The 26,803-nt window shown below is 42.9% G+C and overlaps 1 protein-coding gene across 1 annotated transcript in view; it reads left to right on the top strand.

Annotated features, from left to right (window-relative positions):
• SOS2 (SOS Ras/Rho guanine nucleotide exchange factor 2) overlaps positions 1-26,803 on the top strand; it is a 52,425-nt gene that overhangs the window by 1,914 nt on the left and 23,708 nt on the right. The window contains exons 2-8 of the mRNA XM_082760626.1: positions 8,702-8,827; positions 11,702-11,833; positions 13,484-13,648; positions 14,291-14,494; positions 16,014-16,157; positions 20,751-20,861; positions 22,784-22,882. Coding sequence (XP_082616752.1) covers positions 8,702-8,827; positions 11,702-11,833; positions 13,484-13,648; positions 14,291-14,494; positions 16,014-16,157; positions 20,751-20,861; positions 22,784-22,882 — 981 coding nt within the window. The remainder of the gene's footprint in view (positions 1-8,701; positions 8,828-11,701; positions 11,834-13,483; positions 13,649-14,290; positions 14,495-16,013; positions 16,158-20,750; positions 20,862-22,783; positions 22,883-26,803) is intronic.

The following is a 26,803-nucleotide window of genomic DNA, read 5'->3' as shown; positions in this document are numbered from 1 at the left end:
ATTTAATTCTATGCAGCTGACTTGACAAATGGAAAAAATAAACTGTTGAAATACCTTTTTTTTAACGTATTAAAGAACTAATGTGAGAATCTGTCTTTTGAACGATGCTCTGCGTAGGCAGGTAGAGATCCTTAAGATGCTAAAGAGTGCCAAATCATGCCCACCAGTGGGACTCTTCTTATGGAGAAAAAATAAATAAATAAAGTTAAACAGAAGGACATCATTAAAACAGATTTTTTGGTTTACATTTTTAGTTCTTTTCCATTTAAATCATCACATTGCTAGCATTGGTACCTTAGAATCTAGTTAAGTTGAATCTTTTCCAGTAGTTTGATGTATTCACTCTTTTCCAGCTGGTAGATTTACAAGCACGTCCTTACTCTGAAGCATTTTATGTTCATCTGTTGCTGTGCTGGAAACCTAAGTAGGAAGTGAACATAATGGAACTCGTTTTAAAAGTGCTGTCAAAGTAAACGATTCAGAAAAAAACACAATGGTTTTTTGCTTGCTTGCGTTATAGTTCCTAGAAGTGCAGTTTGTAGTGAGTAAAACACGTTTATGGGCTGAGCTTTGGGAAGTTGTTTAACCTGGGAGCTGACGTGAGGAATTAAAGGGTCAGGATGCCTGTCAAATACCTCCAGCAGCCTGCAGGATGCTGCTGCAGCAGTACTGTGCACGTTTCGAGCTCCCTGCCAGCACTGGGTTCACACCAAACCCTTGGCAGGTTGGTGCTGGTGGGCTCTGCAAGGGTCTTCCCTGCTCCCCTCACAGCCAGCAGGAGCTGCCTGCCGTGGGACAGAGATCCCTCCCGGGGGAGATTCCCTGTTCAGAGGATGCTGGAGGAGAAGGTGATGCTCGAGGGTTTGCTCTCTCCCTTTCCACGCAGGTTTTTGTTGTTTGGGGTGGTTTGGTTTTGGTCGTGGGGTTTGCTTTTGCTTTCGAGTGTTTGGGTATGTTCTGTTTTGTTGTTTGTTTTTTTTCAAAGCCCAATGGGCTTTGAGGAGAAAGATGTCAAATTGTGACACGTGTGTCTGAAGTTGGCATTGCAGCTTTGTAACCCTGCTGCCTCGTACAGATGTGGTGCCAAATCTTGTCCTTGCTGATTGTCAGCTGGCTTCCAGATGAAGCTGGCCAGAACTGAAATGACTTCCCAAGGTGATACCAATCTTTTGATGTCCGATCTGTTAATTTTAGGCTGGGATTTTGGGGGACCCTGAGCAATGAAGCATGAGTCTGAGTGGTAACACCTGAACATGTAGCTGCCACCAACCTATAAATTATCAGTTTTAATATACCAGACGTGCACTGTGTAAAAGTTTTTTGGGATTGAAAACTTAGTGATGCCAGACATCTTCAAATGCTACCTGGAATAAAGTTTTATTCCAGTTATTTAGAGCAAGTGTTCAGGATGAAACAGGTGACTCCTTAGAAGTATTAGGCATTTTTGAAAAGGATGCGTAATGACGTGTATACGGGGATTTATTTGCCCTAAAATACTGCTTTCCCAACACGCATTAGCATTTGTGCATGCTTTTACAAATCCAGTGGCAAATTAAAAATCTCATTTTGTAAACAAAGAGCTGTGTAGTCAATTGCTTTGTTTGTTGGATTTCTCTAAATCAAATTCAGGAGCATCTCCCAGGCCTCGTTGCGTTGATTCTCTCCCTCAGCACACCCAGAAACCATTAAGCAATTAACGCTGCCCCGGCTGCGGGCGCTACACGTGTAACCAGGGCTCTGTGCGCTGCTTGCATGTTCTAAAACAATCCCACCATTGCTCTGGAGCACTCATCGGATTTCTAGAGCATGACTAAAGGGTTTATTCTTAGCAAGCCCTGCGTTCAGAACTACAAAAGACCTCGCTGAGGACGTTTCTGGAGTTTATGGTGCTCTGGCGCTTCGCACTGCTGTGAAACCCCGGGGAGCTGAGCCTGGTGCCCCTGCTCTTGTGCAAGGCAGCGTGGTCAGGGTGTCCATCCGTGCTTGGGTACCTGCAGGGGCTGCCCCGCTTCCCTCCCTGCCAAGTGCACTTCACCAAACATTTTCCATCGCAGGGTCAGGCCGCCTTGGGTTAGAATTATTTAACACCTTATTATTCCATTTCAGGGCACTATTATTTAATGCGTTGTAATTTCAACAGCGATATCTCTTCCCATGTTACGATGCTTTAAAATAATAGGGATATTTGGTTTTGAGGGCTGTTAGGTCACTGAGCTTCTAATAAATATCATTATTTGTGCTCTGAAACCTGGACTTTTGCAAACACGAGTGCCTCAGCGCCATTCCGCCTGGGAGAGTGCCGAACCAGGGCAGTGATGGCGATGCTTAAATAGAAATTATCTGTGAAATGCACGCACCTGGACAATTCTGCAGGGCATGCTCACAATGGAGAAGAGGATGGAGGAGGTGCGGAAAGGAACACCGAGTCCCCGTGAAGTGCTAGCCACCAAGCCCTTGTTAAATAATGGGCTAATTCCTCCAGGCCTTTCATATCCCTGGTAGTGGTTGGGTATCTCTTATTTGTGAGCAGACTGATTTTTGTTGCTGCATCAATATTCACTATCCTAAATAACATTAGGAACCAAAGGGACTGGTCCCTCTACTTACATCTCTTTCTCATGCCTTTTTCTCCTCGCTGTTGCACCGTTCAGCCGAAATCCCATCGCTGGGTTTTGCAGTTGGCACAAGGGAGCAGAATAACTCCTCAGGCAGCGGCACGAGGTGGAGGGAGCTGTAGATCCGAGGCACAGATGAGTAGAAAGAAGAGCGCCCTTGTATTTGGCAGCACCTGGGGGAACTCTTCCTCCAGCAGAACAGCCCCGGGCTGCTTGCTGCGTGCCCAACCTCGTCCTTGTGCCTTTCTCCCCTCACCTTTGGTCGTTTGCCCCTTGGGCACCGCGTGCTGGGGGAGCCGGGCTCAGCCCCTGGCCCTTTGAGCCCTCCAGCCAAAGCAGAACTGCCCCACAGTTGCCCTCAGCACCTTTTCCGTGCCTCGTACAGCTCCAAGCAACCTCAAAACCTCATCCCCACCCATGTCCCACCGCATGCTGAAGCCCAAAACAAGCAGCTGAGCAGCATCTTCTCCTCTCCTTCTCTCTCCTCATGGATTTTGCGCATATTCTGAGTGAACTGCGTCACCAGGTGCAATATTTGTCTGGTATCTTTAGTTTTTCACATCTTGATTTCTTCGCGTAGTGTGAGCATTATCTGATGTCCTCAGGAGAAGCTGCCCAGCCTGCAGTTTGCCTCTGTGATTACCTGGGGCTGTTTCTGCCACGCTTTCCTGGTGAGCTGCCGCTGTTCCTGGAGGGCAGGGGCTTCTCGTGTCAGAAACGCACCGAGCACTGCTCAGGGCACAGCTTGCTTTCCTGTTTCTACATCCTCTTCATCCTCCTGACACTTGGCGTGCTTTTTGGATGGCATTTTAGTGACCACATGGCTCTCAGAGAAACGACTCAGCTGGTCTTCACCATCTCCGGGTTTAAGCTTTGTTCTTTTTTCCTTTCCTTTTTTTATCACCATTTATCCTTTATCACCGTTTATCCTTTCTCGTGACATCTCCGTGGCAGTCCTCTTACCTTCAAATACCATCTCAAACCTCACCCCGTTGTCTCTGAGCTCTGCTGCCCCGTGCTGCTCATGGATTTATTTATAAGCCTTCGAATGACCTGCGTGAAAAGTTGCAGATGTGCTCGTGGTTTGGTCTGAGCGAGCTGTTGGTGCTGGGGAGGACACAAAGCAAAGCTGCAGGGTGCGGAGTGGAGCAGCCCCTGCCTGGGGAGTAGTGCCTGGAATATCTGCGAGAGTTACAGAGCTGGCATCACAGACCTGGCATCACAGATGTCTGCACACCAGTCTTGCACTGGCTCTGCTCTTTTCCTCCCATATCGTGGGGCAGAGGCTGTGCCTAGCTCACTTGGGGTTTATCTCGATTTAAAGAAAGCATTTTAACTGGGTGGATAAAATCGAGGTGTTTAATTTTCCATCCGTTTTTAACATACAAGTGTTGGTGTGTGTACAAGCATGCACTTTTCAATTTCTGCTTGACCCTCTGCATAAAAGGACGCGGTCGGGTAGAGAAAGGAGGTCGAGTGCTGGGGTGGGAAAGCAGCGAGCGTGAAGCTGTCAGAAACAAAACATGAGGTGTGGATGAGAGCAGACAGAGCAGAGGGAAGTGCCAGCAGGAGAACTGCCGGAGGAAATACCTCTGTGCAGCGGGCACGGGTGGGCTGTGGGCAGATGCTGAGCTCTGGACTCGAACGCAGCGGATGCCTCGTTTTGGTAGCAGCAAACATCTCGAATTGCAGAGAAAAAGCTGAAACGCTGCCGTCTGTTCTGGCTTACTCCCTGGCTGACTTCGTGCCCTGCCTCTGGCAGCAGCTGTTAGAATCGGGTGTGAGAGACAGGGGCGGTCTGGGGACTGCTGTGCTGGGCACGGGGTTAGGAAGCGGCACAGTTAGCTTTAAAAAGTCGATATTGCATTTTTATTTGGCGTGTCTCTTCAAGTCTCAAAATCTTTGGGTTTCTTTCTAAATGCCCGCGATTACGCCTGGGAATTGGGAGTGCTGGTGCTGTCGGTTTTCAGTAATTAAGAGCAGCAGAGGCCTCGAAGCTGGTTCCCCTCATCCCCTGGCGTGTGATGGTAAATCACCCTGACTGAGGGATTAAAAACACCTTCAGAGCAGCTGTTTTCTGCTTTTAATGCTCGGTGTTATCAGTAGACAAGATGAGAAGGAACAAAAACCCAACCTAAAAAGAAACATTTGTCCAATTCCTTTTTTCTTCTAGCTAGCTTTCAACATCCTGGTACAAGGCAGGCCCAGAGCTACTTTCCTTGGCTGGGAGGTGTTTTCATCACCTTGGACACAGCGCACAGAAATACTGACAAGTGCTGGCAAGGCTGTAACCAGCGCCTGACAGTAAACATTGAACTTCTATACACTAATTATTTTTCTTGCTCCCAAACGTATATGCTACGTTCCTCGAGTAAACAAACAGCCTTGCGAAGTCTTACACCTCCTCTGATCTGGTATCGCTGTGTTTGGACGAGGCAAGTCCAAATATAAATCATTCTGAAGTTGAAATCAGTCACTGTGGGACACGGGGAGTGAGTAATTTCTGTTACAAATAGTTTACAACTTTAATGTGCAATTTATGAAACCGTCCTGGTAGTGCAGGGGGCTTAGAAGCGTCAAAATTGTGCTAATGGTTTTTGTGGTGGCACTTTTTAGAGACTTCTTGTTCTGAAACTTCTGTTCGTGCTGGAGTTTTGCCTTCTGAAACTGTAGGTTTGTTTTGAGTATAGGTAGAGGAGTGGGACGTCGTCATCTGGTATTTCAGGAAGATGACAGCGTACGGCTTTGGTGCGCTGTGCTGCCTACAGACTTGATATGTGTGTCCTGGGGTGGGTTGTTTTTCTGTTTTGTTTTTTAAGAACAACCTCTTGGTTTGCACGTGTTCTTTCTGTGGAACAAGTGGAGCTTTCGGAATGTGTTTTGGTAGCTTTACTACCAAAATAAGTGCATTATGTAAAAATATATTTAGGCAGCAAACTGCAGGTTTGTCTCTGTACTACAGGCTAAAAAGAAGTTGCAGTTTTGACTCTAATATCTTTTCCTCAGCTTTTTGCAGTTTCAGATGCAACATTTTGGCCCTTGCTTTAATACTTAGCACTTCAGAATTTCTCCATATCACTGATATGGAGAAATTTCTCGATATCACTGAGATTCAGACTTCAGGCCAGAGCTCCCGTGGGTCAAAATTCAGCTTGCTGCCCCTGTAGTGGTCCTAAAAAGTAAGATCAGTTTGTTTCCCGTCCTGATGCTGCTGGTTGTCTCCTTGAAAAGCTTTCGTCCTTGTCTTAACACACTTCTTCCTGAGGGGCTGTAGGGATTATTAAAATCTCACCGAGAAGGAATTTTGAGCCTGACTTCATCTCTGGGGCTGCCTGTTTCCTCTGCAAGCTGTCGTGGCGCGGCGCAGGAGCTGCCTGGGAGCGAGGGGTAGGATCTCAGTTTACCCATGAAGGCTGGATTATCATCAAATATGCAAGAGGTGGGGGGTGGAGGGGTAGGGAGAGGTGAAGAGGAGGAGCGAGGGAAGGAGCTGTGTGGGAGCTCCCACCTAAAATAGGGGCATGTTCCCCAGAAAGGCCTTAGGGCCGTGTTAAAATGCCACACTTACAGGGCTCCTACACAGTGCTTCAGCTCCGTTCCTTGGAGCAGCTCAGTAGAGAATAATCACAAAGGAATGACCGTAAAATAAACCTGGTCCCACTGATCTTCACCTCCCTCTTTAGTGACCTCAAGGTTTCTGCTTGGATCGTTTCAGAGAGAAAATGGGTTAAAAAGAATCTTGTTTCCCTGATTGCTTCTGCTCAGATTTCTCGCAGCGGGGTTCTCGCTGGTTAGTGCAACGCCTGCTTTTAAGAGTTTTGACCCTTAAAGGAAACAATTCCAAGTTCAATCAAAATTGTTAGCTCTGGTGCATTGTTCCAGGCCAGCTAACGTGGCATGCTCAGGTATTTCAGCCTGGACCTGAAATCAGTGAACGTACCTTCTGTAAGAAATCCGCCCCCAGTAATTCTTCCTGCTTTTTTTCCCTACGTTCAGTGCTTTATCAAACTTCCTCTCCTTATTTTTTTGCTTCTTTCACTCAGGTTTTAGATGAATTCCATAAAAATCAGTTCTGTTTTGAGGCAGCAGCCTCTGATTTGCATGACTGGTGCACGGCTTCCCGAGCTGTCTCTTTGGTTTGCCCGTGTCTCACGATCAAATTGTTTTATTCAGACTCACAAACTGAAGTCAAGTCATTTTCCTCGTGGCACCAGCTTGCATTTTGAAGCCGAGTGCCCCTTGTGAGAGGAGGAGGCTGGCTGCGGTCAGCATGGGAAGTTTTCCTTCTGCTCTTCAGGGAGCCCAGCTTCCCTTCCTCATCTTCCAGCTCCTCTTGTCATTTCCGTGGAGCATCTTCGAGGGTTATTGTGTGGAAAATGTCATTTCTGCTTATTTCCCAGCGAGGTAGCCAGTGCTTCTGCTGTGGTAACGCTCTGCGGAGGGATGCGTGGCAGGACCTTCGCCTGATTTCCTGGTTTTCCATTGTTTTGTGAGTTCAGCTCGTGTGCAGGAAGAACGTGAAATGTTCCTGGATTACTGAAAACCCGCAGCGTGCAGCGAGTGTTTTCAGGGTGCTTTGGGCTTTCTTGAGTTTATTTTTTTCTTTCAGTAGTATCAGGTCTTGTGTTCAGCCGCACAACAGCTAAACGAAGCCAAAAACTATTCGTAGTTGAGGTGCAGAAAAATAAATGATGCCTGGAGGTCCATACAACTGTGACAGAACTGGGTGGCTGCATTAGGAGCAGCGGCTGTGCTCCCTGCTCTCAGCTCACAGCTGCCTTGGTAATGCAAGTCTTCACTTGTGGTTTTGGAGGAAGAGTGCCAGGGCAGAACCAAGCCCTAGAAGCATGCCTTGTTACCTGGCCGGGCAGATTTCCCAGGGCATTGCACAGGAGCCCACGCATTCGGCCATCCCTTACACCACCACAGCACATTACCCTGATTCTCAGCTCCGTTACAGCATCAGGGCAGCCTTCACATTTTTGTTGTCTCCCTCTGCTCCCCTGAGATGTCCTCCCCGTCTGTGCTACCCATCCCCGAGACCTTCAGGCTGCAAACGGAGTGCCCTGAGCGTACTGCTGTGAAATTATTAGTTGCTTAACTTGGAGGAAGCCCCCTGAGCCCCTCCGTTTGTGGACTCGCCCGTGGTCTATGGAGGGATGGGTTTCAGAGGAGCAGAGGTTGACCCCAAGATGTCTTCTCCTGAGAAACTACCAAAACATTTTGTCTTGTGCTCGAAACCACGGACAGAGTAATGGTGGCGTGGGTATGTACGATTCCTTTTTTGAAGTGATTAACATATAATTTGTTTTGGGGAAAGTAGGGAATTTCCCTGGATTGCATTTCTGAATCTTTTGGCTGCAGTTAAAGATGGAGTTAGCCCTTTCCTGACTGAGATGCTGCCAGGGAAAGCTGAGTGTATAGGCTAACTCCCGAGGGTGTTGGGTTTTGTTGTAAGGTCTCCCTCCTTGCTGGAGGTATTTCATGTCTCTTTCTCATGCCTCAGACAATGTTTCATGTCCATTTCAGTTCATTTTCTAGTTCATTTTCCAGTTCTCAGGCATCTCAGAGAGCTGTTGCAGCCCTTGCCCAGCGTTGTGGCCATGGCTTTTTATTGCCACAGGTTTTAAGAGTGCCTTGGTTCAGCTCCCTGCCAACCCGGTTAGCTCCTTCCCTGGTTTCCTTGCTTGTTAAGTCTTTTCCTGTCCATGCTCCTCCTCTGTTCACAAATCACCCAGTACTCATTGGTAGGGTTAGGAATAATTGTTTCTTACTCATTCTGTGGCTGAGTAACTGTGGAATTACTTACAGGGCTGGTTTGCAGTGCATCTTTAGCAGAAATCTGCCTGGGCTTAAAATTTCGTCCTGGCCATAAAAGCTAAACAGATTTAAATGGAATAGAGGCACCAACATTGCAGCAGTAGGAATTGTCATCTTAACAGCCCGGGAAAACTTGGGGGGAATTGCTGGAAGCATGCACGTTTGCAGCAGGACAAGCCAGGGGTACTCTGCTTTCACTACGATTCATCCTTCTGTGCAGCTTCTGAATGAAAAAAAGGCTTAATTTCTTAAATTCTTTTGGACAGGTTCAGCAACAGGTTCACCCAAACCTTTCAGCAAAGGAAGATTCCCTCTACTACATTGAGGAGTTGATACTTCAGCTGCTAAACAAGCTATGCATTGCTCAGCCACGGACTGTCCAAGATGTGGAGGTAAGGCTGGATACTGGGAAACCGAGGGAGAAACAAAGATGTTCTGACCAGTGCAGGTCGGAGTTAAAGCAAGATGAAGCTGAAGAGTAGAGCTTGGTAACACTGCTTATCTAAAAGATTATATGGCATTCAAATTTCTTAGTGTGTTTAATTGGAAAATCCATTTCTGAATCGGTGGAGTTAGAATCGGTGGAGTTTTATGCTTTCAGCATTGTTTTTGTAAATGCAGAACGTTCTGAAAGATTTTCCTGCTGCTTGAATGCACCTTGGATGTGAGACTGAAAGGAGGTTGTGATTTTTTTCCTGCTCTTTGACATTAATATATGGAAAAAAATAAATGTTGTAATGAAAGGTTACCGTTGTTAGGCCTGGATCGTGCAGCTGAGGGAATAGAGTTGGATGTTCCTGGAACTTTATTGAACTCACTGAGGCTCTTGTATTATTGCAGCTGTCTGCTTTTGTGTCATCAGTTAGAAAATGAGAGCTTTAATGGAGTACGCCTCAGTATACAGTCTGGAGGGAGAAAGTGCTTTCATGGAGCTGTGATCCATTATAGCTTTGCAGAGTATTACTTTTACAGCAATCTATATGTCCAGGGTTTTCAGCCTAAAGCAGGGTGAAGTCCTCATCTACCATTCTCAGTGTTCATCCTGGAAAATAAATAAATAAATGTTTACAAAATAATTGCCTGAGGAGATTCGGATTTTTATTAGATGCAATAATCACCCTTTATTCAACGTTGAGTCGATTCATTAATTATTAATTGTGGTTTCTGATTAATGTATTTTGTAATACTGATGCATAAAGATTACAGTACGACAAAATAAAAGTAAAGTTTAATAGTCCTCTAATAGCTTGCAGGATTGTTACTACCTTGAGTCTGGATTTGAACCTCAGATGTGAAGTTGAGCAATCCCATCTTCTTTCTCCACTTCCCAGCTGATAAATCTTTCAGTGCGCAGGACAATTTGAGATAGCACTGATTATTTTGCCCACTAACTCCATGATTTTCTGTTTCTGAGTCACGAGATGATAAAATACCCTGTGTACATATTAATTAATTGTTTTTTGTTAGGTCGTGTATATGCTCCACAAATAACTGTGTACAAAGCTGCACACCATCCACCCCGTCTTCTGACAGCTCTCCAAGTTGTGCATATGAACGTCACAGCAGACACTAAATCCTGTCTATTGTATTTTAAATATACCTGGCATTTTAAAGCTGTGGTCAATAAAACATTGTTGCACTTGGCAATACGGCAGTTATTTAACTTGCAGAGTTCTGTTTAAACAGCAGTAACACGTTCCCCAAAACTTTATTATTCTGTTGATCAATAAATTCAGACTCTTCCAGAGCAGGGAAAGTAGAATTCAATTCAGTGTCAAGGTTTGTTGGTGAGGTTGCGCTGCCAGCAGGCATCTGAGAGCCCCAAGTGAAGGCTTTTGGCTCTGCTCCTTGGCTGTTTTTAGCTGTTGGGAGAAAACCTGAGAGCTGTGATCTCTAAAGTTTATCATGCGGCTATTTACATAACAGCCTGGAGTTAAGGGAACTATCGGAGCATAATGTTAAACGTAAGTATTTGCAGGATCTAAAATCTCAAATCATAAATGTTTTATAAATAGTAAAAGCCCTTCAGATCGTTCCCAACAAAGTGCTGGCAACCAGTGAAGTCCTCATGCACGTGATCCTTGTTACTCATTGAAGGACATCTGAATTCCACATTTTACTCGTGATCTCCTGGTAGCATCTCAAGGAAAGTTCACTTGGTACAACCAGCCTGCAGCTTCAGGCTGCTGTCCCAGAAAGGTCCCAGCGCGTTTGCCTGGCACAGGCGGCTGGCACAGCTGAACATGGAAAGGCCAAGTGCAGGTACTAAAAAGCTGCCGCTAGGAAGACCTCAGTCCTCCTGTGAAATGTCAGAATACACGCAAAAATCTTTTTATCAAAGGGAGGCATAAATTTCGCCATCTTTCTCGATTCATTCTGTAGCTAACCTATCATGGAGCCGTGGCAGTTGCAGTGTCCTGGAAGACAACTCACTTTTCTTCTGTGCTCGTTATGCAATAGCTGTTTAACTTAATAAATCTGTTTTTCCTCAGTCCCTTAAGAAGCAGTAATCAGCGCTGAGTTTAGACTTGTTCTCGCTGCGTTTCGTTCCTCAGCTCTCAGGGGCTGCTGCTGCTGCAGGAAGCCCGGAGAATGCTGTGGAAAGCAGGAGGGAGGTTTTGCACGTGTTTAGCGTGGGACTGCTGCCCAAAACAGTTTGTTCTGTTGTGGGGATCATCTCACCTGTTCCTGTAGCAGGTGGGGAAGTGCGAACCTATATAAAAATGGAAATTGCATACGGTTTACTGCGGTATTGTGGGCTGTAAACTGCAGCCGCTGTGACTGGCCATGCAGCAGGGAAGCTGTTCTTGTGCGGGCTTGTGGAGTCCAAAGTGCTCCAGCCAGCCTCCTTCATGAATCATGAACTCCTACCTGCGCTTGCTTTTCACTTCTGCCATAAAATTCATCTGATACAGGGCGAGTTACGTTCTGGTCTTTTACGAAATAGGAACAATAAAAATTTGCTTTCTTCATTTAGATCGGGAGCTGTTTAGTACTTCCTCGTGTTGTTTGTATTTTGGGCTTCTGGTCTCCGCTGAGGTTTCTTGCAGCTCTTGTTCTTTGTGCTTGGGGAAGGGAAGTTTGGGGTTACTGCAAGGAGTGAAGCTGAGTTGGGTAAGAAGGAGAGAATACTTAGGAAAACATGTTGCAAGCTCTGAGGAGGAGGATAATTGGCTATACTGCAGGGGAAGTAATTTGTTGTTTTGTTTTTTAACTTCTCTTCGATTATTGTGGTTAATCTAATTGTGTTCCTTATGTTTGGACAGGAGCGTGTTCAAAAGACATTTCCTCACCCGATAGACAAGTGGGCGATTGCTGATGCGCAGTCTGCTATAGAGAAACGAAAAAGAAGAAACCCTCTCCTGCTACCTGTGGACAAAATACACCCATTATTAAAGGTACTTAAAGCAACAACCTGATGACTGCTGCTTCTGCCCACCACACAACCCCAGCTGTATTATTGCCCTCCAGCGTAACCTTTAGATATTTCTTTAATTTGTGTGAAATTAGGTAAGTTTCTTGTACTGGCGGAAAGAGTAAATAGTCACCATAAAACGGGACAAATACATTATAGTGTGTAATAAATCTAGATCCCTGAATTCATGTTCTACACATTGGTTTGTTAACGTGTTACTCTACTTCGAAATATGACTAGTTAGTTTTTAACATAAATAAAACCCAAACTGCAATACCTTGCCTATTTCAGTAGCTCTGTTTTGATGCTTTGTTTCAAAATGCTGCAGAAGCCAAAATAGAAGAAGAGAGAACATTTAGACACCTTTCCCTGTATACTGTCAACTAAGATGTGTATCAATGTCCTTACTGTTAAAAGTCACTGATACCTTGCTTTTAAAATCCCCAGATCTGCAAAGGTGTAAAAAAGGACCAAATACTGACTTTATCGTTGGTGGGTTTTGAGGAGAGTGGCCATCTCAGTTTTCAGATGTCACATCAGTTATAACAGGTGTAGAGCTCCTTACTCCCAGCCAAGATTTAGTGTCACACAATAAGCATCTGTTCGTATTGTGCCCATGATAAAACAGTACTCTGAGTGCTGAATCATTTTCAGATCTGTGCTGAATCAATTGATTCAAGCCGATTCAAACATGGCTCTTTCTTTGGTATTTCTTTTTCTGTTTATTTTGCTTGTGGTTCATAGCTTAAAAAATGCTTTTCTCCAGTGGTGGCATTATTGAGCAGAGGTTCCAGCTGCATTGAGAAAACGTTACTCAAGCATAAGCAGAAATCAAAGCACTCTTTCAGGCATAGTCCCTGTGCTCTTACGTCCAACTTCTCAGTTTGTGACAGTAATGAGATGGGAAGAGAAGTTAGGAAAGAAAACAGCATTTACCAAGACCTGTCCAGACAACACTGGCTTGCTTTTGTGAAGTCTGCATTAGAAGTGTGTGGATGTAGATATAGAACCTGTTTTGTAAGAAGATGCATCCAGAAATGGTAAGAACGATGCTAGCATGAACTTAGTCCTGATGGTCCTGTCACAGATACGACATTGTGTGTTGCATGCTGTGTGGAACATGGAACATGCATCACAAGAAAAAAAGTGTAACATTCATCCTGTTTATGTTTTGGTCTTGTTTTTGTTTTTTTCCTGTGCAGACTTTAAACTTTTCCATCAAAACCAATTCAAAATTCAAAAACAAATCAAAAAAAGTGTGCTCTTTTTAGAAGAGTCCAGATTTGGGCCACAGTCCTGCAATAACCATAGATGTAGGCTAAAATTTAAGTACAAGACTGTTTCCAGTGAAGTCCCTTCCTTGAACAAACCCTATTTTTAGGCCTGTCATTTTTAGGGGAAGGTTTGTTGTAAGTTCTGTAGCTTTTCATCTGGTCAGTATATGGCAAAATAGCACAAGGAAGTGTTTGCAAGCATTTCCTTTGAGGCTGTTTGATGTCCTTTGTCCTTGCTATTCCATTGCTGTAAATCAGCGACACAGACAAGATCAGTTTCAGTAGATACCCAAATGTACTGTCACTCCATATGAATTTTTTGAATAAACAGCATTTTCCCCCTTGTTTTCAATTTGCAGGAGGTTCTAGGTTATAAAGTAGATTACCATGTCTCTCTGTATATTGTGGCTGTCTTAGAATACATCTCAGCTGACATTTTAAAGCTGGCTGGAAACTATGTCTTCAATATACGACACTTTGAGATCTCCCAGCAGGACATTAAAGTGTCAATGTGTGCCGATAAGGTAAGGAGTGGGTTGGCGTTTGGACAGATAGATACTGGAGGTGATATTTTTAGAGGATGCATCTGAAGTAAGATAGGAGGGAGGCTTACTGAAAGGCAGAAGCTTCTCTCTGAATTTGTGCCAGACCTGTCATGGTAAAGACTTAAGGTTAACCTAAGCCTGCTTTGGAACAGTAATACTTCTTATAAAGCAATATAAGGACAGAAAATGTTGTTCTTTGTTTTCCAGCTCTGTAACTGTCCTCCTGATGTCGCTTTGTCATGAAAGCTCTTTCCTTCTTTTTAATACAGAAAAGACCTTTAGCTTTCTATCCTCATTAATATGAGAAACATTTTTGTTGAATTTTATCTTTATCAGCAGGGTTTTGTCAAAAGCTTATGCAAGATGCCTTGTTTTCAAAGTTCGTTCTGCATGAATTGTAACTTGTTTTCTAGGTCGTACTAACTTATAAAGGGAAAAATGGCTTTGGCATCTGTTCCAGCCTTCTGCTGCCAAAGTTTAAATATTACTCCCTTGTGAAAGTGATCACAGAAAGTATTGTATTAAAAACTCAAAGGATTTCTCTGAACACATTGAAATAGCTGAGCTTGATCCAAGTGTAAAAATCAGGCTTGCATGTAATTTTTTTAATTTCTGTGCTAGGTTTTGATGGATATGTTTGATCAGGATGACATCGGCTTGGTTTCTCTCTGTGAAGACGAGCCCTCTTCTTCTGGGGAACTCAACTACTACGACCTAGTGAGAAATGAAATTGCAGAAGAAAGGCAATATCTGCGGGAGCTGAATCTGATAATAAAAGTATTTCGGGAAGCTTTCCTATCTAACAGAAAATTGTTCACACCTAACGTAAGTCCTTAATAGGTTATTGATGTGTAACGCTGGTTTCTCCATTAGCAGCCATAACGTATCAATTTTACATTAACTGCACTGGAGGTAAAATTGAATTTGATTTATTGTATGTCAGCGCATAACAAGCGGTGCCTGTATATGAAATAAACGGGAGGAATTGCCATTAAGGGCATGAAGAGCACTGCTCTCAGAGTGAAGCCTGATGGACAGGGTTCCTGGCTGGATGCCAGCGAGAGCTGGTGCCCTTTGGCCATGGATGTAATAGTTAACTTCTGCTTAACACAAGAATTATCTACCTGCATGTACGCTGAATGCAGATGAATGCTTGAATTGACATTTGAAGTCCATTCCAGGGCCCCCTATCTGCAGAAACTGCAAATAAAACAGCCCTTGGCTCCAGATTCGCTAGCATGTGACTGACCGTAAAGGAAATCTCTGTTTGATTTATGGTTCAAGTACTTGATAATTGACTGAAATTGTATTTGTGGCAAATTTTGTTTTCAGGATGCTGGAGTCTTAAAGGAGAAGCACAGCTCTCGTAGGAGAAGTTAGAGTAATAAGAGATTTGTGAACCCTTCATGTGGGAGGGAGGAAGGAGAAGGGGACCAGGCCAGCAAAACCTGAACTGGGATTCTTAAGTGATACCAGAAAGTTAAAGAGAGAGGCAGCAGAAGACGTTCTCCTTACTGCTGAGCATGGAGGTCCCTCGGTAGCTGATGGGGCATCAGAGAATTGTGAAAATATGGGGAGAGAATTCAAATAAAGAAGATAGGGGGAGAAGGGCGTGATGTTTTGGAGTTGAGGAATATTCTTTGTTACGTGGGAATGGGTATGAAAGACTGAGATTGCTCGTTCCCATGAAGAGCTTGCCATGGTCTTGCAGCTAGCAGGACAAAGAAAGCTGCAGGGTTAGGTAGGGGCAGAGGAGGCTTTTGAGAAATGTTTTTCAGAGGGGTCAGAAGAAGAATGAGAGCTGTTGGAAGAGATCGCATAGTTGCGTGCCTTTGTGGTGTGTGAATCTGAAAAGTCTAAAAGCAGGCTTTGTAAAAAGAAACTGCCAGCTCAGCTCCTCTGTACCCAGGTAGTGTTTTTGCTGAAGCAGCCCAGTGCTGCTTTAGTTTTACCTGTGCTCTTGAGGCTCTGACCTTGGAGCTGCTTTAAGTGGCCACCTTCCTGTTGTGTTCAGAGACAAGAAGCATCAGAGAGGAAAATAACAGCTGTGAATTGTGGCTGAAAAGGCTGGACATTTCTGTCCAAAGCTCGGAGCAGACTGTACCCAGACTGCTGCCCTTCCAGCCTCGGAAGGAAGGTGTACTTTCTTTTGCTGGGGTGAGAATTGTGCAAGGTTGGATGTGCCCAGACAAGCCTGCTGGGCTGGGGAGGCCACGTAATTTAACTTTCTTCCTAGCTGTTTTCCACTTACCTCTTGGTTCAGACTTCCTGAAAAATGCTGTGGTATTTACATAAACAAAATACACGGTTCTAAACACTACTAAGAGACATTTCACGTTCGCAGGATATCGATGTGGTATTCAGCAACATTTCAGATATTCATGAGTTGACAGTGAAGCTTTTGGGATTGATTGAGGATACTGTAGAAATGACTGATGAAAGCAGTCCTCATCCTCTGGCTGGCAGCTGCTTTGAGGATCTTGCAGAGGTAAGGGCTTTGCTTTGCTTTGCTTTTAATGTTGTGGTTTGGTTTTGTTGCCTTTTTTTTTTGTCCTTGGTAAATTTTTGGTCATGACTCTAGTATCACCAGTAAGTTTATGGCTGTAATTAGTTCTCTTAATAGGCTCTGAACAGAGATCTTCCTTACCTATTCTTTAATAGGTAAGCTAAAGTATATTTTTTGCCCATCACAAAACCTGTATCAAGCAGGTGAGCACGAAACCAAAACCTTACTTTGTAGTGGGAATTAATTGCTACAATCCTGTAGGGATGTGGTTTTGAAAAGCAATTACCTGGGACACTTACTGGAAGAAGGTGGTACATAGATTTCTGGAGGCTTTGGTGTCAGGCCCAGTGCTACCCAAAAATTGTTGCCGTCGTAAGGTGACTTGAATTACTCAGACAAATGCGTTGTTACACATCTGGAATGGGAAATGTCCATGCAAAGCAGTGACTCTGGGAGGGAATGAATGATCAGAACAGACAAGCAATTAAGCAGGTTCTTTACTGTTCAGTATTATGGCAAAAGTGCTACTGATATCCATTGACCTATAGGTATAAAAGAGGAGGAATTAAGGGGAGAGGCTGCACATGGAATTCGCGTGGCTCATGCTGGAACATTACTAACAGTTCTTTTGTCAGGTTTGTGTGTTTGTTTCTGTTTTAATGGGGCTTTCACTTTCAAATACTGGAAGGACAGCAGCAGAGAGTCATGGAAGTAGTTTCAGAGAAAGAAATAGTCAGAGATAGAGCTCAGTTTAGTCAAACAATATGAGACAGGTACTGTCATGACCGTAAAACTGAGTACAGAATTGCTCAGGAATTTATCGTGGAGGGGCACAGCAAAAAGCAGTATCTGGAAGGCAGCAGGACAGTTCAGGTTAGAAATCTGCCACACCTGTGTAACTGTCAGGGGAGCTAACTCTTGGAGTAAATAACCAAGGTGGGTGTGGATTGGATTTTTTTCTGCCTCAGGACACGTTTAAATGAGAGATGTGTTGAGCCCGGTTTTCTGAACCAAAGTGTTAGGGTAACCGTGTAAACCATATGGGCTGTGTTAGAAAGGAAGTCAAATGAGATGTTCTGGCCTGAGAGAGAGAATATCTCAGACAAATCACACAGTGAGTGTGAAGTTTATGGTTTTATCTTAAAAGTACTATGTTTAAGTAAACGAGAACCTGTAACTTCTCTATTTCATTTTTAAGTACATCTGATTTTTAGAGCCGGAGTGCGTGAACCCACCAGTGCCACCTGGAAAAGAATTATATTCTTGTAGGTGTCAGGAATATACATCCTTCAGCCCCTGTGCTGCTCACGTAGGAATATACCATAAAGATCAGGTTTTGCTGTCTTTATTTAAATTAAGCCACTCAGGAGATCTATCAGGAGAAAAGTCTGGTTGAATAAGTCTTAGCTCTTAAAATGTTAAAGCATCATTGCTTATACAATGATAGGGAAAAACACTTGAACAATGAATTAAAGTAGCTATTATATAAAATTGAAAAAAAAAGACTTAAAATTTGAAATAGTACAGCACAATCCCAGAAAATAGATACATTGCAGTTTGTGGCAAAAGCTATTCGTTGGCATCCTGTGCTCTAAAGGAAACAAATTATTTCGAATGAGTATAAATCTGGTTTGCTTTTTATTAACTGAAAAACTTCAGCAGGTGATGAAGAACATTATTCTTCAAACCTACTTTTTATGCAGTTAGTAAGTTTGAATTGAATAATGGAATTAATGCAGAAAAAGACGTACTTAATTGTTCATTTGATCATCTCACAGGTCTAGATCATCTTTCTGTGGATATGTGTAAAAGGGATCATTAAAGAGAGATTGGAAAATGAACTGTTTGTTTGCTCTGCCTATCGTACTGCCAGGCTTGTTTGCTTAGTGCTTCCACTATAAAGGTCCTTCAACTTGTTTGGAAGGATAATTAAAAACAAACAGCCCTTGCAAGCTGGAATTTTCCTGCTTTGTCTGTTTGTTTTTTTCTGCATCAGTCCTCTGGAAAGCTTTAACCATAAATATTATGGTGTTTTTGAGATAGGGAAGTATGGGGAAAATAAGTTTTCCCTGGTGTGAAACAAATTCAAAAACTTGATGCCTGACGCACATGAGTGGGACATGGATATTTGCTAAATATGTGGGTAAACACATTTTTTGTTTTAGCTTGGCGCTACCCTTTGCAATTCTCACTAGCACAACATGTTTTTAACGATTGCCTTAGATAATCTCATCTGTGGTGTTCAGTTGGTGGCAGGAGAACAGCAAGAGTGAGGGCAGTGCCTTTGAGCCTATGCTGAAGTTGTCTTCAGAAGGCAGCTAACAAAGCAAGGTTATTAGCAGTAGATTGTAAATTTGTTACGCTGGTATTGGTGTTTTCCTGGGAGATGTTTTAGGTATCCACAAAGCAAAAAAAAAGACGCCAACAGCTGCACTACAGCAAAAGGAGCTGCAAAGTACAAACGCCACTCCAGAGCTGTGCGCTGCGTTAAGATAGGTTATATAGGCATCAAGTTAACGTCTCCGTAGCTCAGGAGGTTTTGTGAAATTGCAAACATAAAATCCAAGGTTTTTTTTCTGATCGTTCTCTTGGGGAAGATAGCTAATGCAGTTTGGTTCAGTCTTGTGCTCAGAAAACAAAACCGAAAACTTGAAATATCGATTAAAGTCTGAGTGGAGGAAACTGAAAACACTTCTAAAATGCAGTAAAAGGCAGTAAAAGCACATCATAAATGTGTTGGTCTGGCTCCCCCAGTAGATGTGCATGCGAGATTACATTTTGAGTAGTTCCAGCTCTACGCTGTGCTTGTGTCCAGTGGCACAGAAGGGAGAGTGCCAGCCCGTGGAGCAGCTGCAGCCGTCTGTGTCCCTGCCAACTGCCTCTGGATGCAGCCGAGCCCATGCCCATGGATGATTTAATGCTCCTGAAAAGGTTTATATTCATTTTTTGTCACGGCTGGTATGGAAAAGAGAAGCCGTGTGTGCAGTGTTGCCTTCCTCATCTTTAGTTTGGACACTGTCAAGTGAGACCCTCGTATCCCATGCCTGTAGGTAGTGGGCAGGAGCGTCATGTCACCAAAAGAGCGGGCTGTAAAAAGCATTCAGACTGCTCAGGAAAATCAGCCTGCTCATTTAGTGCCTCCTCGTTCCTCGGCAGCTGCTGCTGCTGATCTGCCAAATCTTTTTTTCCCCACCACGAGATACAGCCTAATGCGAATGGACAGTAATGAGTAGAACTTGAGGATGAGGCTGAGTGAGGATTAGAATTTGCATGTGAAAAGAGAGCGAGTTCTTTGCTTCTCCTTCCCCAGAAGAGTTGAATCAGAGCTGCCCAGGAGTAAAGTAGGAAATCCCCTGTGCCCCTGGCCATACCAGACTTGAGACTTCACCTGAATGTTCCAGTGAGCCTTTGTGGTGCTCGGTGCTCCCAAATTCTGCTTCTGCACTAGGGGGAAAGAGGGATGTGCTAATTCTGGGCGTGGAGCCATCCGCAGAGACTCACTCTGTGATTCACGAGTGATTCAGCCCCGTGAATCTGCAGACTCAGGAACAGCCTGGCGGGCTGTGGAGCAGGTGATCTATGGGCAGTCGTAAATGAGTCCTGCAGAGATTCATGTCAAGTCAGGCTTCCGTCCCATCCTGCTGCGGTTGGTATTCCAGAATCGTGGCCAGGTGCCCATCCAGAGTTGTGATTTCTGCACCTGGAACTGTCGGGGTCAGCCTGCATCCTGTGTCACCCTGCGCAGACTCCTTAGAGTATCCAGTGGCTCGTGGTGGAGATCTTCCATCTGGAAGCTATGGATGCCACAACTTTTTGGAGGCTTTATTTTATCAAATCCCAAGTATACTGCGTTGGAATTGGTGGGACTGTATTTTAACTCCCTTAAGAGCTCTTGTTTTCTAGTAATCTTTTGGATGTGTTGCTCAACCTACTCTTGCTTCTCCATCCTTTTCACAAGAGCCAAATCCATGCTTTTCTACAGGCCAGTGTTAGCCCCCAAAGACTCATTTGACCCCCTTAGAGGGCTTTATTTACCCTGAGACTCTTGCAGGCTTGTTACTTTGTGCCGGTGAGATATTTTCCCTGCTTTACAACATGGCCAGAGGAGTGTGCAGAAGGCTGGTGTTCACAACAGGCCATCTTTAAGCAGTGTGTTCTGAAATGGAGGTGGCACAACAATGCCTCCTTGTGACAGTGTCCAAAGTTCACCTGAAGTGGCACTTTACCTTCACTTCTTTCCAAATTTTCATTCCTTACTGCCAGAGGAGGTGAATTAACCCTTCTTTGTGAAATGTGGGTGGGCTGAAAACTCTTGGTAGAGTTTCACTGTTTCAGTAAAACGGTTTGTATTAGTGATAAGTATGGTGAGGTTGACAATTGCTGAGAAAATGTTTTGTGCATTTACAACTTAGCAGTAACAGAGATGTGTGGCTTAATGAATATTTTTGTTTTGCAAAATGGATCTTTTGAGAAGTTCTACATGTCTATCTGCTTATTAACAGAATGAATTGTGCCAACAGGGCCAGAAGTATGTTGTATTCTTCTGTATGTACATAATTCTCTGCCTTTATTTAGGAGCAAGCCTTTGATCCATATGAGACCTTGTCCCAGGATATTCTCTCTCCACAATTCCATGAGCATTTTAATAACTTGATGGCAAAACCTGCTGTTGCTCTTCACTTCCAGGTAAGTGCAAATGAGAAATACTGAATTGATTTGGTTCTCAGGTTTTGAAGGTTTGGATTCTCTTGGTTTTGAATAGAGGGGGTAACCTTTCATACCCTCTGTTTCTACTTCTCTTTTGCCTTTTAACAGCAAGCACAGGCATCAGGGAGTGATATTTGCATTTTCTTCCTTGGATATCCCAGGTCCCACATTTGGCATTGGGACTGGCTGACAGTTTTTCCAAGAAAACTGCAGAAATCATTTCTTTAATAGGACTCTCCAGCAAGATCATCTGTGATGATGTTTTCATTATTATTTTTTTATTTTTAATCTCTGCCAACTTGGCAGATCTATTAAAGGCTGCTGCTGTTCAGAAGAAAGCTGAGCTCGTGTTCAGTAGTGCACTTAGAGGAGCTGCACTGTGCATTCAGTCACTGGGGCTCCCAGCTAAACCCGTTACAGTAGCACTTAGTTTGTACAGTTTACTGGGACCTGCATCTCTGAGAGCACAAATTCCTCTTCTTCAGAGTATTTCCAGCTCTGAGTGCTTGGTAAGCTGCCTCATCTTGCTCTGAAATATTACTTGGTGAATGAAGTAAGGCCCTCTATCCATCTCCCTAGCAAATTTAAAGCCCCAAACTATATTCCAGATTAAATTGGTAATCGAGTTATTTGACAATCAATCTGGGCTCCTCTCTGACTCTCCTTACCATAGGAGGGTTTGGGCTTTCCTAGGAGTGTTCCTCCACCCTTCCCCAAGCTCTGAAGGAAAGGCAGAGATCCAGGCTCTGGGCTGTGGCCTTGCAGGAGCTGTCTCTGGCAATTGCAGAGAGATGCAGCCAGAAGTCTTAAACAAGGGGGAGGGCTCATTTCCAAAACGGAGATCAGGTAATTCGGTTCCTGTTTGGTGTGGAAGAGCACAGGGATTTCACCGTCAGCTGGAAAAATTCTTCTTGTCTCACAACCCAAATTTCTGTGTTAGTTAACTGCTGGGGATGGGAGAGGATTTCTGATGCATTTTCTAACTCACAAACTTGTGATATCTCAGCTTTTGAGGAAGGGGAGATACTAACATTAATGTCTTCAGCGATGATACCCCATATTTCTGTGGTATTTTGGGTAAAAATGGCAGCACAGCATGCCTAATTGAGAGGAGGGGTGATTAGAAGGAAGTTGGTGACGAGGATAGGAGCCCTGGCTGTTCTTGAACATATCGGTGTTTTCTTTAAATTCTGCAGCAAACTGTGGCCCACAGTGAAATGTTTTGGAAGTGGGCATGAGCATTGTTCTGCATTCTGGGATGTGTCTGCAATCACAGGGGCAGCTTAGCCACAGATAGCGCGTTATTTTTAGGTGTTGTCGCCTTGAACTGTTGTTATTAATTGAGTAATCTCAGCAAACTGCTGAGATACAAAGGTGTCCAGGGCTTGTGATATGACCATCTTGTGTATTAAAGGGTTCTTATAAAAAGAATTGTGGTTAACTTGGTCATCTATCTTATCTATTTGATTTGCTCCTTCTGGCAAAAACGTAAACCATTCAGCTGGTTACCTCTTCAAACAGCAAGATTGTGCCAGCATTTGGGGGGGTTCCCAGAGCTATGGGCTTGCTAGTGAGCGTGCATTAAAATCCACCCTGAGCTGCTGATAGAAAAAAAGCGCTTGCATTATCTGCAAAAGGGTGTTCACAGGTTCTCTTGCTTGATGTCAGAGCATTTTTTTTGTCTCTGAATTTTGCAGGGAGTCTCATTAGACAAACAATTTTGCAAAATTCCTTGCTTGTAAGCATAGAGTAATGCAGATCGTGACACCCTGGATCTGTTAGCCCAAGCATCTTGCTGTGAGCAGGGCTAACTTCAGAATCTGACCAGGGTGCTCAGGGCGTTGTCCAGCCCTGTTTTGAGTATGTCACTGTAAGGAATCCTGTTTGTTCTTCCTTTTCAGTCTACTGCTGAAGGCTTTAAAGAAGCTGTGCGATACGTCCTCCCACGACTCATGCTCATCCCAGTCTATCATTGTTTGCACTACTTTGAGTTACTACAGGTAAGTGAAGCCATGCTCTTCCTTCCTGCTAAAAACCTTTCTTTATGTGGACAGTCTGAGCTTTTAGATAGGCAATTAGATTTTATTTACTGCTGCTGAAAATCAAAAGTTATATCAAACATTAATTCGACATCAGGGTACATCTGAAAAATAAATTAATGTGAAAAATCATCAAAAGCACCTCTTGTTATGAATATTTGAAGTAGTTTTTATATTTTATTCAGCTAAACCTTTACTGAGTGTGAGTTCTAACATAGTTTAAAATGTAATACACACATACTTTAATTCCTTCTTTCCTAGGGTTCTGCATTTTATGGCCATTCAGTAAAAGCTAAGCATGATTCAGAAAAGTATTCTCAGTGCCAAGTCACACTACAGTTGTAGCTCAGCTGATCTTGGTGGGGCTGGGGTGGTGGAGAGCACTTCTTTTCAGCAAGGAACAATCTGTTCTTAATGTTAAATTATTTGTCTTGAGCCCTAAACTGAAGAAATACTGCAAAAAAGTACCATTTTTCATGGTGTACCACACTTTCTCCATGATAAGGAAGGATGAAAATAAGTGATAATATTTTCTTACTTTGTATCTTCCATGCAATGGTATTGATGAAATATGCAGGCGTTACGGAATTCTGATTTAGCTGATTAAAAATTATCCCTCTAGGATGTATTTTGGGGGTCTTACCATACAAATTGTTTACATTGGCATCCAGTCTGTATGAGCTGTGCTGCCTATTAAGGCATTACTTAAATTACAATAGCCTTGCTTGGTCTGACCACATATCACTTGGGCGTATTTTATTCTGATATGCACTAGCAAGGTAGTTCACATCAGTAGATATTTCCCCTGGGTATAACAGCTAAAAGCCAAAAAGTAACTAAGCGTGGATCTTTTTTGCTTACAAGCAAATGTTTCTGCAGTGAGTTATGAGATCAGAGGCCAGCAGTCAGCAGAAATTTAACATCTGAGATCTATAATAACCATTCTTGAATAAGAAAAAGCACCCTTGCTGTAGAAAATGTAGTGTCTTGAAAAAATACTTAGGTCAGAGCTTTTGGAAGTAGTTGAGGATAATGTAAAAAAGTTTCTGTTCGCCCTATTGTGTTGGGAAAGTTTGTAATACGAATAAGGTTAAGTGAATTATTAACTAAATGGGATATACTCAGATTAAATAGATGGAATATCCTGTGGCTATAGCTGACATTTCGTTAATAGCTTCAGAAATTACACTTTTTTTTTTTTTTTTTTTTTTTTTTTTTAAGTTCTCAATGTAAAAAGCACTGTTAGCAGTGTTGTACTGCGCTATGTGTTCTGTGGTCTTCCATTTTATTTCAGGATTTATTTGAATGAAGGAAGAATAGGAAACTTTGCAACCTAGAACATCTGTAATGCAATGTAAAATCTTCTCAAGAGTAAAGGAACTCATACCAGAAAAAATAACAGTTGGCTTAAGACTAGGTTTGTGATTAATAACTAACATGTACTCTTTTTTTTTTTACTCTCCATAATACTGGTCATTTGACATGAGCCAGGAACCACACATAGCAATGTATGGATTTACCAGAATCATGTAGAAAGTTTTAAATCCAAGTGACTTCAACAAATTTTAAATCTGCAAGTGTTTCTGTTGATACTCAGCTTAGAAAAAAGTTAACAAAGCTTAAAAAAGCATCCCTGTCAGAGCTTTTATGCAGATTACTGCAGATCTATTTTGAGAACCTAAAATTGAAATTGCCATAGTTTTAGTATTTGCCTTCATAAAACTTGTGTTTCTATGAGGAGAGCTTCAGAAAGAAAAGAAACACAAAGCTGAGAACTAAAGGATGGCAGCAGAAGTGCAGCGTTGTTCTGTGAGCCTTGCTGTGAACACTTACAGCTTCGTAACTACATCTCCTTTTCAAAATAGTGCAACTTCCCTTTCCGTAAGGGTCAGTTGCATATGATAAGTCTCTGGAACTTCTTAAAATGTTGTTCTTTCATGTTTCAACGACACAATTAGTTCAGTGACCTGTATTATGCTGAAGGTCAGGCTAATGTTTGATCCATTGTGTCTTAAAGCTGGGAATGAGAGTGCCTCGGTATGAAATCAAAGAATGAAATCATGAGCCCCAGCTTTGGCAGAATCCAAGCAGTTACCTGATTTTACAAGCTCTGTGGAGTTTGCTTGCTATTCAGGGAAACGACGACACGCATGTCTTACCAGCCAGTGTTTTTTGAGTGTTTTGTAATTTGTTTTCAAATTTAAGATTAAATGCTTAGCATACGAACTTGTTAGTTTTTTCTTCAGTGGCAGGAAAGGGTGGTTACTATTTCTGTTTTAAACTGTTGCACAGAGAAGACAATTCATTTTTGATAGCCTGTCTTAAGTTTGCAATGCTGTAAGAGTTTTCTGTCTCATGGGAGGCTCTGAGTCTGCTCAGATCTCCGGCTAATATCGATGGGATCAGCTTCTAAATGCACGTTCTTCAAATTGCCTCAGGTCTTTGAAGAATAATCTGGAGGTAGTAGAAAAAGTTTTGTTTCTTTTAATTGTTTTTACCTTTATTACAAAGTAACAGGATTCTGCATGAAAGGTAATTAGCCAATGGTTTGTTTTTTGTTTTGTTTTTTTTTTAGCTAGGGAATTCTGGTAGTGAACATGATGAAATTTGACCTTTATCCAAATAATCATAATTACCGAACCTTTTGTTGTGATCACTTCAGTTGCAGGTTTCAAATCTGAACTTCATGTTGTATTTTGAAGACATCCTAAACCTACAGCATTGATTCTTAAAAAGCAGAGTGTTTTTAGGAATACAGAAAGCATTTATTTAACAATATTAGTAAGTTATGAAGTATGGGTGACTGCTTCTCTGATGCCATTGTATTTGGCTCTAGGAACCTTGGTTGAAAAAGAACTGGCAAAAATGGAAGCAGAAAAGGAACAGAATACTCATATAGAATATTTTCCTGGCTTCAGCAGAGAGAAAAGCTAAGTTTGCTAACTTTCTGTAGGAGCAACAGTCTGACAGAACAACCTAAAAACCCCAAAGCTACTGAATTTGGGAGGTAAATAAAATAATGAATGATTTACAGAAGTGCAGGCCCTGACATTTGCTCTCCTGCAAAACAGGAAAACTAAATTGGATTAAATTAAAGATTGAAAAGCATGAAAATCTTTTCAAGCAGAACAACTTTCCTCTTTGCAAAAGCCTGGACATGCAGCCATTTCGTGCAAAATCTGCATCAGAATATGGAAAGGGCTTTCCTAGTCCTTTCCATATCGATTTCCTCTGGTTTGTCTGCTCTTGGGTAGCAGCAGCAGAGATGTCTCTATTCTCCAGAAATACTCCAGGAAATAGCCTTTGAACACCCTGCTGTCACTTCTCTTTAATGACGTTGATTGCTTATTCAAATCATGACAGAAGACAAACCTTACCTTGGATTGTTTCGCAACGCGTGATTGTAGTGAAGGTTGAAGGAAGTCACACTAAGGAAATACCTTGAAAAATGACTGGTAGCAGTCAAAAAATGTTAGCTCTTGCCAACAGGTAACAAATGCGTTCAGACTGTGACATTTTTAATTGATTATCCGAATATTTTGTGTTTCAAATCACTAAGTTTGACACTTGGGAGGACAGACAGCTGAATGCTGGCAGTGTAGAGAAGCGCTCGGTGTTTCATCAGTCTTTCAAGCTCCAGTAATGTTTTCATAAACGTCTGTCAATACAAGAGTTCCAGGAAACATTACTCAGTAAATGCAGTGGGAAGGACTCGAGGGGTCACATAATCTATCCAAGTCCTGAACAAGGTGTGAGACAGATGAATCTTTAAAATCCTGAAAATCAGCAGCTCGAGTCTGTGCGCAAGTCCAAGATGGCTTGCTTTTATTGACTAGAGAACACAGCCTGCCTTCTCATGTGACTGTCAGACACAAGATTGCC

The sequence above is a fragment of the Aythya marila genome (genome assembly GCF_965140915.1).
Source record: "Aythya marila genome assembly, chromosome: 5".
NCBI lineage: Eukaryota > Metazoa > Chordata > Aves > Anseriformes > Anatidae > Aythya > Aythya marila.
The sequence above is the reverse complement of the archived record's forward strand: the minus strand, read 5'-3'. Positions and strand labels throughout refer to the sequence as shown.